A 14,792-nucleotide genomic window follows, 5' to 3' on the forward strand; every position below is an offset into this window, starting at 1 on the left:
GCAGCGGGGAGCACTGTGCCCTCCCTAGCTGGGGACAAGTTTTGCCGAGGATCCCGGGGGCCTCCCTTGCTACCAGTTTCTACCGTGGCAGGCAGCTGGCCAGCGATCATTGCCGGCTGTGCTGGCTCCTGAAGAAGCTGAGCTGGCAGCAGCGTGCTGGTGGTGGGGACATCAACCCCACAGGACCTGCTACTGGCTGTATTTGGCAGCTGGAGGGCAAATAGAGACAGAGGGCTCAGCCCTACAGCTGCTGGGGAAAGGATGTGGCACGGTGCTGAGACACTCACACGTCCCCATGGGGCTGGGGCAAGAGAGGGACAGAGAGTGCGGTGCCCTAGGCAGTGGGGGAGCACATCCATGCCTGCTGCAGCTGGGGAAAATGGGAAGGGCTCTGAGCTTGCTGGGAGGAGAAGAGGGCACAGGCAGAGAAATAAAGGTTTATTGGCATGGCAGGGGCGCTCCCCACAGAGAGGGCTGCAAGTCCTGGGTGGGACACAGGGCAAAGCCCCCCCAGGGAGCGATGCCACCAGGCTCCCGGCGTAGAACCAGTCAGTTCCAGGGACCAGAAGGAGGAACAGTCACACAGCTCTTCCTCACTACTCCTCTTCCTCACTACTCCTCTTCCTCCTCTTCCTCCTCCTCCAGGGCAATTTGCTGTCGGCCAGCAGGCCCCACACCACCACGCTGGATGGAGACGATGCCGCTCAGGAAGGCGTAGCCCAGCATGGCCCCCAGCCCCACCAGCACCGACAGCAGCTGGTTGCGCCGCTTGTGGGGGTCCTCCTCTGCCTCGCCGCTGTCAGCGCCTGCAGCCCGCGGGGCGCTGGCTGGGGGCTCACCTGGAGGGACAGAGCAGGGGCGTGGAGGGTGGGGGGGCACAGGTCACCCTGAGCCCACGGGGAGAGGCAGGGGGACACATCTCACCTCCGTCCCAAGGGAAGTAGAGGCTGAGGATGGAGGTGCAGTAGTTGCACAGGTTCTGCAGGGACTTCAGGTGCTGCTGCAGTTTGCCGTTGGGCAGCTTCGCCTTCAGGAGCGGCGCCAGGCGGCTGAAGACGAAGGCGTCGAGGGAGGCTGGCCTAGGGCACGGAGACCGGGCATGGGCATGGTCCCTCCCCCACCCTTTCCTTCTCCACTCAACCCAAAGCCACCTGGATGCATCGGCAACCTCCAGTCCCTTGCACCCCAGGAACAAGCAAGGAACTCCTCCTCCTCGGGAGGGCTCTCTGCTTCCAACCCCCAAGGGGAGGAGGAGAGGAGCAGGGTGACCCCAAGAGGAGCAGGGTGACCCCATGACAGAGCAGCTCTGCTGGATCCAACAAGAGATGGGGAAAGAGATGCTGGGGCTGGCAATAGCTTCTCAGCCTCAGTGCCCACTGCCCACTTTGCTGCGTGTTGGCACGGACAGCCCTGTTCCTTGACAGCCTGTCCAAACCCCATGGGCTGCAGGTTCCCCAAGAGACCACGAGGTCTCAATCCCCTCAGGTGCTGGGAGGGGGTCTCTCAGGCCCCAGAGCACCCTTCCCACTCTGGCCACCTACGAGTCTCCGAAGAAAAACTTCTGCCCCCCGAGGCGCTGGGAGAGGAGGGTCAGGCACTCCCGAGCATCCCGGTAGAGCTGGAGGAGGAGGAGGACAGAGAGTCGTCACCCACCCGTCCACGCGGCCGACTGCCACGGCGCTGAGGGGAGTGGGAAGGAGGTGCTCAGCCAGGGTGAACCCCAGAACCCAGTCAAGCTTTTGGCTTCACATGGGTCCCCTGTGGGCACCTGCCAAGGACCTGCTGCGAGCAGACTACATCTTCTCACCTCCTTCTCCAGCTTCTCCTCGTCCTCCATGTAGCCATCTCCCCACATGAGCTGCAGCCGCTCCAGGTGCTGCTTGTGCATGGAGTTGGGCAGGAAGAAGTTGAGGGGGAAGGGAATGGTTTCTGCATACCACTTCCGTGTGTGCTCCACGTAGTTCTTGGCATCCACCCAGAAGGTATGGATCTGCAGTGGGAGCAAGCCATGCCCAGGCCATGGGGGTGGTGCTGGACTCAGTGCAGCCTTTAGCCATGGCAGGCACCACCAGGCCCCGTGCCTGGTGCTGTTCACCCAGGCACTGGGTGCCTGGCACAGGACAGGCTACCCTGGAGACTGAGAGGGGCTGAGGGACCACTGAGGTCAGGGCCAGACCCCAGCCCCAGCTGCACCACCCACGACTGCCACACAAGGCTCCCAGCACCCTGATCCCTGCTGCTGATGCTCCAGACCCCCCAGGATAAAGGAATGAAACTGGAAAGGAGTAGATTCAGACTGGATGTTGGGAAGAAGTTCTTCCCCATGAGGGTGGTGAGACACTGGCACAGGTTGCCCAGGGAGGTGGGCATGCCTGGAGGTTTTTAAGGCCAGGCTGGACGTGGCTCTGAGCAACCTGATGTAGTGTGAGGAGGTTGGAACTGGAAGATCCTTGAGGTCCCTTCCAACCCTAACAGTTCTGTGATTCTGTGACTTTCCCCTGTGTCCTCCCCACCAGATGTTTCCACAGGGAGCCTCACCAGCACAGGCAGCAGCTTCTCCTCCAGCAGGGACACGAAGGCCAAGGTGTCTGCCTCCTGTGCAGCTGAGAGGTCGTAGTCAGCATTGTACTTCTGCAGGGCAAACGACGCCACCATGACCCGGGGCAGACGTGGCAAACCCTGCCCATGCCTCTGGGGGACCAGGACATCCCCATCCTTCCCCAGCAGCCCCCAGTGCCCCCCACCACCCAGGGGCAGGAGGTGCACCTTCCACCTCCCCCTACCTGTTTCCTGAGGTGGGTTATGATCTGCTGCGTTTTGGAGATGGTGCCCTCGTCCCGGGTCTTCAGCGCGGGCAGGCGCCCTGAGGGCAGGGAGAGGGCTGGCTGTAGGTGGAAGTGCCCAGGGTGCCAGCCTGGGAGCTTGGGGGCAGGGGGGGTGGTGTTTGTGATGGGGTGAAGGGCCCACGCGCACCAGTGAAGGGGCACAAGGCAGAGGGCAGGGTGCACGTGGCAGGGTGGAAGGCACAGGAGGTGTGCCAGGCGTGCCAGGCGTGCCAGGCGTGCAATGTGACGCCAGGGGTCCGGGTGAGAGGGTAGAAGCTGCATGGGATGGGACATGAGGAGTGTGCTGGGGTGGGGGGGCTGCAATGGGGTGAGGACGGTGTGCCATGAGGGCAGGGGTGCCATGAGGGCAGGGGGTGCCATGGGGGCAGGGGGTGCCATGGAGGCAGGGGTGCCATGAGGGCAGGGGGCGCCATGGGGCAGGGGGTGCCATGGAGGCAGGGGGCGCCATGGGGGCAGGGGGCGCCATGGGGCAGGGGGCGCCATGGGGCAGGGGATGCCATGGGGCAGGGGGGTGCCATGAGGGCAGGGGTGCCATGGGGGCAGGGGTGCCATGGAGGCAGGGGGCGCCATGGGGGCAGGAGGTGCCATGGGGGCAGGGGGTGCCATGAGAGCAGGGGGCGCCATGGGGCAGGGGGTGCCATGGGGCAGGGTGTGCCATGGGGCAGGGGGGCGCCATGGGGCAGGGGTGCCATGGAGGCAGGGGGCGCCATGGGGGCAGGGGGCGCCATGGGGGCAGGGGTGCCATGAGGGCAGGGGGGTGCCATGGGGCAGGGGTGCCATGAGGGCAGGGGTGCCATGGGGCAGGGGGTGCCATGGGGGCAGGGGGTGCCATGGGGGCAGGGGGTGCCATGGGGCAGGGGGTGCCATGGGGCAGGGGTGCCATGGAGGCAGGGGGTGCCATGGGGCAGGGGGCGCCATGGAGGCGGGGGTGCCGTGGGGCAGGGGTGCCATGAGGGCAGGGGTGCCATGGGGCAGGGGGTGCCATGGGGCAGGGGGTGCCATGGGGGCAGGGGGTGCCGGTGCGAAGGGCTGAGCGGTCCCGGCTGCGAGGCAGTGCCGGTAGCCCCGGCACGGGGTGCTCCTACCGGAGGGGCTCCTCCAGGGGCTGGTGACCCGGTGCAGCTTCAGCGGCGCCCCGGTGAACCGCGCGTAGGTCTGCAAGAGAGGAGAGCGGCGGCGGGAGCGGGGACTCGCCCGGAGCAAGGGGAGGCACCGGCCCCGGCCCCGGCTCCGGCCCCGCCGCCGCTCACCAGCACGGCGAGACAGTCGGGGTCTACCGAGGGCAGCCCCCAGCCCCCTGCCCAGCAGAACAGCTCCATGGGCGCCGCCATCTTCCCGCCCGACCCGGAACCACACCGGGCGGCTCCGCCCGCCCCTACCGAGGGGCGGCTCCGCCACCGGCGGCTCCCGCAGCACCGGCCGGCAGCCTCGCACTGCCCGGCAGAGCGAAGCGGAGTATCGGGGTCGGGGATGCTCATACTGGCCGGGTCGCTTGGAGCGAGCCCTGCGCTTCGCCCCGCATCCCTCTGCCCCGCATCCCTCTGCCGCGCACGTTTCCGTGCAAAGCAAACAGAGCTGGGAGCCTGCTGGCGGCGGAGGGAGGGGAGAGCCCCCGGTGTGTGCGGCTTGGGAGCAGCCCCTCCGCCCCTCTTCCCCGGGATCGCTGGCGCGGAGCCGGGCCCGGGGCAGCGGGGCTGGGACGGCCCCGGGGCTGGGCTCGGTTCGTTGTTATGGAGCTGGGGGAAACAGGAGTAAACACGACCGGGGAGCCGCGGGCTGCCCGCCCGGGCTGGCCGGAGCTCAGCGGGGAGCGGCCCTGCCAGCCCCGACCATCCAGGGGCACCGGGGGTATGGACCGGACTGGGTGCTGCCCGCGGGGCACCGAGCTGCAGCCACCACCCCAGGGCAGAGCGGGGGCTTCCCCGAGCGGCCCCGCTTCCCCTCCTGACAGCCCGGGATGAGGTCCCGGGATGAGGTCATTGTGTTGCTCCGGGGCTTGGGTCGGATCCCGGCGCTGAGCATTCTCCAGGCGGGCTGGCTTCGATCGCTTCCCTCCCGGCCGGGGAGCACCGCCCGGCCCGGGGGCTGGCACCGCGGCGTGGGGCGCCCTTGACAAAGTAGTCCCGCGCCCTCAGCTGTCGGCGACGGTCCCCGGTTCTCCCGGGCTGGGATGCTCCGGTGCTGCTGGGGCGGCTTTAGCTCTCGTGAAGGCGGCCCCAGACTGCCTGACCTCCCGGTGAACCGGCGCCTGCCACACTCAATTTCTGTGAGCGGGAGCCGCGCCTGGGGCGGGCAGAGCCCGGGCGGTCGGTGGCTCGCCCGCAGCCACAGTCCCGGGCGCGGTGCGCCGTGCCCCGCCCCGCTGCTCTCCGCTGGTGGGGCTGCGGCCGGGCCGCCGCGGCCGAGCTACCGCCGGGGTCCCGGGATGCGCGCCCGTGATTGACGGCTCTTTGTTTCCTCCTCGCCGGCAGCGCCGGCCCCTCCCCGCTCGCACCACCCCGCCCCGCCGCGCTCCGCTCCGCACCGGCGATACCGGCGGCATGGGGGCACCGGCGGCCGCAGGGGGCTCGGCGCTCGGTGCGCTGCTGGCGTTGCTCCTGCTGGGCGCCGCCGCTGCGGTTCGTCCGGGGTTGCACGGTAAGCTGCTGCGGGCGGCCCCGACGGGGCGAGGCGGACGAGGCTCCCGGCCCCGTCTGCCAACCGGGCGGCGTCGGCAGCTGGAGCCCTTCCGACCCTGCTCCCCGGTTCCGCTCCCCGGCCCGGGGCCACTGACAGCGGCTTCGCTCGCCCTGGGAGGTCTGGCAGCCGGGCTGCGGGCAGCGTGGGGACAGAGGGACATTCATCCCTGGAGCTCCGCACCCCTGAGGGCCAGCTCTGTCCCGGCGGCAGCTCGGGGCAGGGAGCCGCCGGTCCTGGGACCGGGTCGGGACGGCGGGAGGTCTCTGGTCGTCCCATGTGGGCCAGCGGGGAGTGCAGGGGTGCGTGGCTGGAGCTTGCCCCGGCGCCGGGGCTCCTCCCGGTCTGCCCGGTGCGGTTCTACGGAGCAGGCGGACACCCGTGCGGCGGCGTGACCGGGCTCTCCGTGATTCCCCGGAGCACCCCGGGACGGTGTCGAGGACCGGGTCGTCCGTCCAGAAGCTCCCGGTCCCACCGTGCTTTGGCCGGGCGGCCGTGATCCGATCCTTCGGGACTGGTCCTAGCGGAACTCCGAGCTGCCCGGCTCAAACCGCGTCCCCGCTCCGCAGTCCCGTGGGGCCGGCTCGGGTCGCCCAGCTCTGCCCGCCCCGGCTGCGGGGTGCTCGGGCCGACGGGACTCTGCCGACGCCCCCGCGGAGAAGCTCCGTCTGGGGAGCGGGAGAGAGTGGCCGGGGGCTCCGTGGGTCCCTCCCGGAGGTGCCGTTGCCGGTCCTGGAGCGCCACCGCGCGGGGCCGGGGCTGGGCGGGGCCCGGAGCTCTCGGGGCTTCCCCGGCCCCCCCGGAGCCCGGCGGTCCAGGGACACCGCATTCCCTCCCGGGGCCCTCGGGCTGACAGCGGGGCTCGCAGGGCTGGGTCCCCGCACCGTATGCAGCTGCCGGTCAGGATGTGACTCCTGCGCTTGGCTCCCGCAGTCATCGACCTGCTGATGGCGAGCGAAGCGCGGCAGATGTCCAGCATCACACACAAGATCCGGATGGAGCTCCTGACAGTGAACGACGTTTACCTCCTCTCCACCTTTCGCCTACCCCCTAAGCAGGGGGGGACCCTCTTCGGCCTCTACTCTAAGAAGGACAACACGAGGTGGCTGGAGGTCTCCGTAGTGGGGAAAATCAACAAAGGTGGGTGCCTGCCGCACGGGGACGTGCTGGCCCTGGTCTTGCCCTGATGCTCAGAGAGAAGCAGGGACCCAGCTGCTGCCATCCGAGGGGCCTGCTGGGGTGAGTGGTGGGCGCACGCTGGTCCCAGGGGGCTGCCGGTGCTGTGCGGGGCGGCGAGAGTTGATGTCCCCTTCCTGCTCCTCCGCAGTCCTGGTGCGGTACCTGCGGGAAGACAACAAACTGCACTCGGTCAACCTGCAGCACGCCCAGGTGGCAGATGGGCAGAGCCACAGCATCATCGTGCGCCTGAGTGGGCTGCGTGGGGACATGCTTAGCGTGGAGCTCTACGTGGACTGCAAGCAGATGGACTCCAGCGTGGGGCTGCCTGAGTTGTCAGAGATCCCCCTGGCAGAGGTGGAGTCCTTAGAGCTGCGCACGGGGCAGAAGGCTTACCAGAGGATGCAGGTGAGGGCTGGGATTCCCCCAACCCTGTGCCCGTGGGGACAGGCAGAGCCCTCCGTGCCTGACTGCAGCTCTCCCCTCCTGTGTTCAGGGGTTTGTGGAGTCGATGAAGCTGATCCTGGGAGGGTCCATGAGTCGTGTTGGTGCCCTGAGCGAGTGCCCTTTCCAAGGAGATGAGTCCATTCACAGCGCAGGTAATGGCTCCTGTGTGCCCTGCACTGAGCAGGGGCAGTGTGGAGGGCTCACAGCTCCTCTTCCATGCTGTGACACACGGAGGAGGGGGGTGACAGCACAGAGTGTTCCTGCCTCTCCCAGTCCAGCTGTCCCCAGGCAGTTGGGAGTTCCTTTCCCAGCAAGGGTGGTCAGGCATTGGAATGTGCTGCCCAGGGAGGTGGTTGAGTCGCCCACCCTGGATGTGTTTAAAGGTGGTTTGGCTGTGGTGCTGGGGGATATGGTTTAGGGGTGAGCCTTGCAGAGTAGGGTTCTGGGTTGGACTTGGTGATCCCGAGGGTCTTTTCCAACCTGAATGTTTCTGTGACTCTGTGATTCCTGCACTGTGCATATGCTGACCAGGAGCAGCCACGCAGGGTGCTGCTGCTGGTGGCAAGCATTTGGTAACCCCTGGCCTCTCTCCTTGCAGTGACAAGCGTGCTGGCCTCCATCCTGGGTAAGACCCTGCTTGGCTTTCCTCTTTCCCTGGCATGAGGGCAATGGCAGCATTTGGGACTCCATGGAGGCAGAAAACCCTCTGCAGCCTGTCCCTCAGGTGCCTGCAGGTGCCTGCAGGGCCCCAAGGTGGGGTGGATCAGAGGTCATGGGAGTGCTACAGGGGAGGGGGTCCTGTGTGGACCAGTGAGGAGGGGGATGAGCTGTTGGCTGTCTCATCCAAGGGGCTGACCTTGCCCTTTGTGCTCCTGGCAGGCGAGCAGACCAAGGCCCTGGTCACACAGCTGACCCTCTTCAATCGAGTGCTGACTGAGCTGCGAGAAGACATCAGGGACCAGGTGAGATGACGAGGCAGTAGCAGCTCTCCCTGACCTGGATTGCCCCAGAGGGTGCTGCCAGCCAGGGCACTGCATCCCCCTGATGCTCCATGCTCTGCTGCCTTGCAGGTGAAGGAGATGTCTCTGATCCGCAACACCATCATGGAGTGCCAGGTCTGCGGTGAGTGCTGGCGGGGCTCTGCTCCCACCTCAGGGGGCAAAAGGCTGCCCCATCTCACCCCTCTGCCCTGCCTTTCTCTTCTCAGGCTTCCATGAGCACCGGTCCCGCTGCAATCCCAACCCCTGCTTCAGCGGCGTGGACTGCATGGAGACGTACGAGTACCCCGGGTACCGCTGCGGGCCCTGCCCGCCGGGGCTGGAGGGCAATGGCACACACTGCGCCGACATCGACGAGGTGGGCACACTCCTGGGCTGGGCTGGCAGCCCCAGCGCTGCCAGAGCAGTGTGGGCAGATGATGCTTCCCCTCTTCAGATGGGTCCTCAAGCCAGAAAGGGGCCTCACTGGAATGCCTTTGGGCACTGGCCACCCTGACGGGCAGGGTGCTGTGCCTGAGGCTGAAGCCTGTCTCTTTCCTTGTGCTGCAGTGTGCTCATGCCAACCCCTGCTTCCCTGGCTCCAAGTGCATCAACACAGCCCCTGGCTTCCGATGTGAGCCCTGTCCCCGTGGCTTCCGGGGCAACACCGTCTCTGGTGTGGGGGTTGACTATGCCAGGGCCAGCAAGCAGGTGAGTGCAGGGCTGTGGGGCTCGGCTGGATCCCCGTGGGTGCTCTGGCGACACGGGGAGGATGCTGTGCCTGCTGGAGGATGCTGTGTCTCATGGAGGAGGCAGCTCTCCTGGGACAGGAACAGGCAGAGCAGCAGGGAAAGGCCCCAGTGACAGTTTCCTGCCGTGCTGCTCACAGACTTGTACAGATGTTGACGAATGCAACGATGGCAACAATGGAGGCTGCGACCCCAACTCCATCTGCACCAACACGCTGGTGAGGAGAGCTGCCCTACCCCCCTGCCTGGCATCCAGGGCCGCTCTGCTCCCTTCATCCTGCCCCTTGCCGCCCTCTCTCGCCCAGGGCTCCTACAAGTGTGGTCCCTGCAAGTCAGGGTTCGTGGGGAACCAAACGTCCGGATGCATCCCGCAGAGGTCCTGCAGCGCCCCCACCTCCAACCCCTGCGACGTCAACGGCTTCTGCGTGTTTGAGCGGCACGGGGAGATCTCCTGCGCGGTGAGTAGGGAGCAGGGGGCAGGCGGAGGGCGAAGTGAAGTGGTGCAGGGGGCGTCAGCACGGGCAGCAGTCGGTCCTGCCGGCACCTTTCCCCATTTCCCAGCCCCTGATTTCGAATTCCTTCAGTGCAATGTGGGCTGGGCAGGCAACGGCAACGTGTGTGGGCAAGACACAGACCTCGACGGCTACCCAGACGAGCCCCTGCCCTGCATCGACAACAACAAGCACTGCAAGCAGGTGGGCTCATGGAGCACCCTCGGGCAGGGGGTGCCAGGCTCAGGGAGCCTAGGGCAGGGCTTCAGCTCTCATCTTTAATGCTGTCTGTGCCTGCAGGACAACTGCCGCCTGACCCCCAATTCAGGGCAGGAGGACGCTGACAACGATGGCATCGGGGACCAGTGCGATGATGATGCTGATGGTGATGGCATCAAGAACGTGGAGGTGGCTGTGCTGGGTGGACAGGAAGTGTCTGTGGCTCTGGGGGCCGTGCTGGGCAAGAGGACCTTCTCCCTTTACCTTGGTGCCAGCTCCCTCAAGATACCTCTCCTGGGCATCTGCAGGCTCGTGGCTCTGGGGTGGTCACACGGAGTGTGCTGGGGGAGAGGTCCTCCTGCCTGGCTCTCGGGCAGCCGCTGCAGCGTGGGCATCGCTGTCCTCTCGCCCACAGGACAACTGCCGCCTCTTCCCCAACAAGGACCAGCAGAACTCAGACACTGACTCCTTTGGGGACGCCTGTGACAACTGCCCCAACGTCCCCAACAACGACCAGCGGGACACAGACAGCAACGGCGAGGGGGACGCTTGTGACAACGACATCGATGGGGATGGTGAGGGGCTCTGGGGGCTGGCCCACCTGTGCCAGGCTGGGGCTGCTCACAGGGCAGGGATGCTGTCATGCCAGGCTGGGGGTGAGGGCATCCACCCAGTGCTGTCTTTGCAGGGATTCCCAACATGCTGGATAACTGCCCCAAGGTGCCCAACCCTCTGCAGACCGACCGGGATGAGGATGGGGTTGGGGATGCCTGTGACAGCTGTCCTGAAATGAGCAACCCCACTCAGGTATGGCCGGGGCAAGGCTGGGGCAGGGGGGCCCATGGTGAGCAGGGCACTGTCTGACAGGGGGCAGGGGGTCCTCCTGCAGCATGGCTGGGCCCCTTGCCCTGGGGTGTCCACTGAACTAGGGCTCTGGTCTCCTCCAGACAGATATGGACAGTGACCTGGTAGGAGATATCTGTGACACCAATGAGGACAGGTGGGGACCACTGCTGCGGGGTCACCTCCCTTCCCATTCCCAGTGGCTGAGCTGGGTTCCCAGACCAGGGGACCCAGGAGGAGGGACGTTTGGGGGGGGTGTCTTTGGAGTCAGCAAGAGCTCTGGGACGTGGCGATGGGGCTGTAGTTTGCAGCACTGCTCTGACCCTCTTCTCGCTCCCAGCGATGGGGACGGGCACCAGGACACCAAGGACAACTGTGCCGAGATCCCCAACAGCTCCCAGCTGGACTCAGACAACGATGGGCTGGGGGATGAGTGTGACAACGACGATGACAACGACGGCATCCCCGACTACACACCGCCCGGCCCCGACAACTGCCGCCTCATCCCCAACCCCAACCAGAAGGACTCGGATGGTGAGTGTGGGGCAGAGCAGGAGTGGGCAGAGCCCACCACGGCTCTGAGCCAGCCCTGAGCAGGGTGCATGTCCCCAGGGAACGGCGTGGGCGATGTGTGCGAGGAGGACTTTGACAACGACACCGTGGTGGACCAGCTGGATGTGTGCCCTGAGAGCGCCGAGGTGACCCTGACCGACTTCCGTGCCTACCAGACAGTCATCCTCGACCCCGAGGGGGATGCCCAGATCGATCCCAACTGGGTTGTCCTCAACCAGGTGTGGGTGCTGCCCTCCGTGTTTCTGGGGACCGCACGTCCGGGTGGGGGCAAAAGGAGGGGGGCTGGGAGGTCCCTGGGGATGCCACTCACCCAGCTGTCCCCACACAGGGCATGGAAATCGTGCAGACCATGAACAGTGACCCAGGCTTGGCTGTTGGTAAGAGATGTAGACCCCGTGGGGTAGCCAACTAACTCCTGTCCTGTACTGGGGGCAGGGTGAGGGCCAGCTCCTTGCCCCACAGAAGGGTGGTCTGGAGGGAGCTGGGGGCGTGGGGTCTGGTGCTGGAGGGAGGAGGCTTCTTGCAGCCTTTGCCTGTTGGTAGGCTACACAGCTTTCAACGGGGTGGACTTCGAGGGCACCTTCCACGTCAACACCGTCACCGATGATGACTACGCCGGCTTCATCTTCAGCTACCAGGACAGTGCCAGCTTCTACGTGGTGATGTGGAAGCAAACGGAGCAGACCTACTGGCAGGCCACCCCCTTCCGCGCCGTGGCCGAGCCGGGGCTGCAGCTCAAGGTGAGCGTTGGCCGCCCCATGGGCCGGCTCAGGTGTGTGTGTCCCCCCCACCGCCATCCCCCAGCCAGGTCCCCACTGACACTCTGTGCACCCAACCCTCAGGCAGTGAAGTCCTCGACGGGCCCCGGGGAGCACCTGCGCAACGCTCTGTGGCACACGGGGCACACCCCCGACCACGTCCGCCTGCTCTGGAAGGACCCTCGCAACGTGGGCTGGAGGGACAAAATGTCCTACCGCTGGCAGCTGACACACAGGCCCCAGGTGGGCTACATCAGGTGAGCACAGGCTGGGCAGCAGGGCACGGAGGCTGCTGGGTGGGACCACACCAAGGTGGCCGTGCCAGCGGTTGGGATGGCAGTTCAGAGGATCAGAGGATGCTAGGGGTTGGAAGGGACCCTCGAAGATCATCAGGTCCAACTCCCCCCCTGCCAGAGCAGGGCCACAGAATCCAGCACAAGGCACAGAGGAACACATCCAGAGGGGGCTTGAAAGTCTCCAGAGAAGGAGACTCACAACCTCCCTAAGCAGCCTGCTCCAGGGCTCTGTGAGTCCAGTGTTGTGGCCACCCTCGGTGGAGCTATTCTGGTGGGCAGGATGCCAGCTGTGGGAAGGCATCCTTGTCCCTACTGAGGTCCATTTGCGGTGTGAGGGAGGGGAATGCTGGCCGTGGGGAGGGGGTACTGCCTCAGTGGGCCGTGGGCGCGTTTCCCCTTTAAGGATCCCGTCGGGGCGGCCGCTGCGGGGGGGCTCGGCGAGCCGGGCCCGTCCGCCCCGCCGGGCCCCCGCAGCCATTGTCCCGTCGCCATGGCGACCCCGCCGGCCGCCGGCGCTTTTCACATGCAAAACGTCCGACAAAAGCGGCGGGGCCGGGACGGGGGCGGTGCGGGGGGCTCCATCCCGGCCACCGCGGGGGGCCCCGCTCCGGGGGTCTAGCCCCAGCAGGGTGCCCCGGCCCGGTGCCCCCATCCCAGCCCCAGTGGGATGCCCTATTCCCGGCCCAGTGTCCCCACCCTAACCCCGAGTGGGGGATGCCCCATCCCGGTGCCCCCGACCCCCACCCCAGCCCCGGGTCGGGATGCCCGGCGCTGGCTCCGGTGGGCTGCCGGTGCCCCGCTGAAAGGCAGGGCTGGGCTGTTCCCCTCGCACAGGGTGCGGCTGTACGAGGGTCCGCAGCTGGTGGCTGACTCCGGGGTGATCATCGATACCACCATGCGTGGGGGGCGGCTGGGGGTCTTCTGCTTCTCCCAGGAGAACATTATCTGGTCCAACCTTCAGTACCGCTGCAACGGTGAGCACGGGAGCCCCTCCTGGGGAGGGGGTCGGGGGGGGGTGGAGGCGGGGGGTGTCACCGGGGCGCCTCAGCACCGGGCCGAGGGCCTAGAGCTCGTAGGGCATCTCCTGCCCCTCCTGCGGGGACCCTGGACCGGGAGCCTTTCCCGGGGCTTGGTCCCTCATGGCTCCTGACCCCCCTCGCTCTTCTCCCCTGCCCCGCAGACACGATCCCCGCCGACTTCGAGCCCTTCCGCCGGTTCCTGCTGGAGGGACGGGAGTGAACGGCCGCACCCGGCCCGGTCTTCCCCCGCCAACAGCACCCGGGGGCACTCCGGGCCCCCCAAGTTCCCCCCGGCCGGGCCCCGCGGACTTTGCAGTGCCGGTACCGGTACGGGGCGAACGGGACTCCCGGGGGTGGCGGGGCTGCCTCCCAGCCCTGGCGGGGGGGTTTCTGCCGCTGCGGTCCGTGCCCCAAGTCTGCCCATAAAGTTTTGAGTGTTTTCTAGCCTGCGCTCCCGGTTCCTGGGATGATCCCTGTGCCTCGAGGGGGCACCGGATCCCACCCTCTGCTTCGTCTTTCGCCGTCTTCCCGGTGGTCGTCGCGGGGAGCCCGGTCCCCGGCCCGGTCCCACCGGTGGAGCCCGTGGCGGCGGGAGGCCGGGACGAGTGCAATATTGGTAGGCGAGAGCACAACACTGCACCGCATCCCGTCCCTCCCGCCGCCTCGGAGGGAGCGGAGCGGAGCCTCCGCCGCTCGGGCCACTTCGTGGGAACTGCGCGGCGCGCACCGAGCCCCGGCGGCAGTGCCCGGTCGCCATGGCGACGGCTGTCCCGGCAACGCGGCGGAATGTGCCCCCCCACCCCCATTCTCCTCCCGCCCCGGAGCGCGCGGGGCCGGCACCGGCACCGGCCCGGCCCCCCCCCCCCCCCGCGCCTCCACTCCGCCCCGCGGCGGCGACAATGGGCGCGGCGGCCCCGGCCCCCTCCTCTTAAAACGGCAACGCGGCGGCCGCGGGGCTGCTCCTCCGGAGCCGGTGCCTGGGCCAGCGTTGTCCGCTGTCCGTTCCAGCCCCGGGACATCACGGGGCCGGGGCAGGTGAAATCACGGCTCTGTTCCGAGCAGCCTCGTCCCACCCGCCGTCCGGGGGGTGCCCGGCGGGGCGGGGTTTGTGCCTTCCGCAAGCTGCGGGAGGCGTCAGCAGAACCCGCTGCTGCTCGGGTCCCGCTCCGGTGCCGGTCCCTGGTCCATCCCGGTGCCAGTCCCCGTCCAGTACCGCTTGGCGGAATCGGGGTGAGTGTGGGGCAGAGCTGCGCCCGCCAGGGGGCGCCACAGCTCAAGCGCGGCCGAGAGGGGCGGAGGCGCTGACGGGGCCGGGCTGGGCCCCTGAGCCCTATTCAGCTCTGCTCAGCCCTGCGCAGCCCTTTCCCGCAGCTCCCCCACGCAGCGTGTCCTCCGTGGGTCTCTGCCCAGGGGATGTTGCCGACCTCACAGCCCCGCTCAGAGCAGGCTGGAGGGTCTCGGGGACCCAGGCAGCCCCGGGATGGGGGCAGGCAGGTAGGAGCCAGGGCTGGCACAAAGACCAAAAGGTGCAGGAGGGAGGCTGAAGCCGCCGGCGCTGTGTGGGGCTGCCTCTCCCCACGGCTGAGGGGGCTGGGGGAGGGGTCACGTTCACCCAGAGCCTGCTGCCCATGCCCTGCCTGTGTTTCCTTAGCCTCACACCAAGGGTGTGGACTCCAGGGGGGGACTGGGTGCAGCTGGGTCCCATCTTACCCATGACCACAC

General features: G+C 67.4%; 2 protein-coding genes across 2 annotated transcripts; one reads left to right on the forward strand and one right to left on the reverse strand.

Annotated features, from left to right (window-relative positions):
• Nucleotides 1-423: 423 nt before the first annotated feature.
• Nucleotides 424-4,188, reverse strand: MTX1 (metaxin 1). The gene is made up of 8 exons (XM_068168855.1): nucleotides 4,097-4,188; nucleotides 3,932-4,001; nucleotides 2,784-2,863; nucleotides 2,539-2,631; nucleotides 1,808-1,990; nucleotides 1,542-1,618; nucleotides 925-1,079; nucleotides 424-839 (listed from the first exon to the last, which is right to left on the reverse strand). Exons 1-8 carry the CDS (start codon nucleotides 4,175-4,177, stop codon nucleotides 613-615), a joined length of 966 nt encoding a protein of 321 aa, XP_068024956.1. The 5' UTR covers nucleotides 4,178-4,188; the 3' UTR covers nucleotides 424-612.
• A 1,014-nt stretch (nucleotides 4,189-5,202) lies between these two features.
• Nucleotides 5,203-13,514, forward strand: THBS3 (thrombospondin 3). The gene is made up of 23 exons (XM_068168854.1): nucleotides 5,203-5,483; nucleotides 6,456-6,662; nucleotides 6,850-7,106; nucleotides 7,195-7,297; nucleotides 7,744-7,770; nucleotides 8,025-8,107; nucleotides 8,216-8,267; nucleotides 8,353-8,501; nucleotides 8,693-8,833; nucleotides 9,012-9,089; nucleotides 9,177-9,329; nucleotides 9,456-9,566; nucleotides 9,663-9,770; nucleotides 9,997-10,156; nucleotides 10,270-10,388; nucleotides 10,529-10,581; nucleotides 10,765-10,958; nucleotides 11,037-11,215; nucleotides 11,326-11,374; nucleotides 11,541-11,737; nucleotides 11,840-12,012; nucleotides 12,886-13,025; nucleotides 13,232-13,514. The coding sequence occupies exons 1-23, from the start codon at nucleotides 5,387-5,389 to the stop codon at nucleotides 13,288-13,290; spliced, it is 2,889 nt and encodes a 962-aa protein (XP_068024955.1). The 5' UTR covers nucleotides 5,203-5,386; the 3' UTR covers nucleotides 13,291-13,514.
• The last annotated feature ends 1,278 nt before the right edge of the window (nucleotides 13,515-14,792 follow it).

This window comes from Melanerpes formicivorus, unplaced genomic scaffold, assembly GCF_026170545.1.
Source record: "Melanerpes formicivorus ecotype bairdi unplaced genomic scaffold, bMelFor1.0.p_v2 SCAF_158, whole genome shotgun sequence".
Classification (NCBI taxonomy): Eukaryota; Metazoa; Chordata; class Aves; order Piciformes; family Picidae; genus Melanerpes; species Melanerpes formicivorus.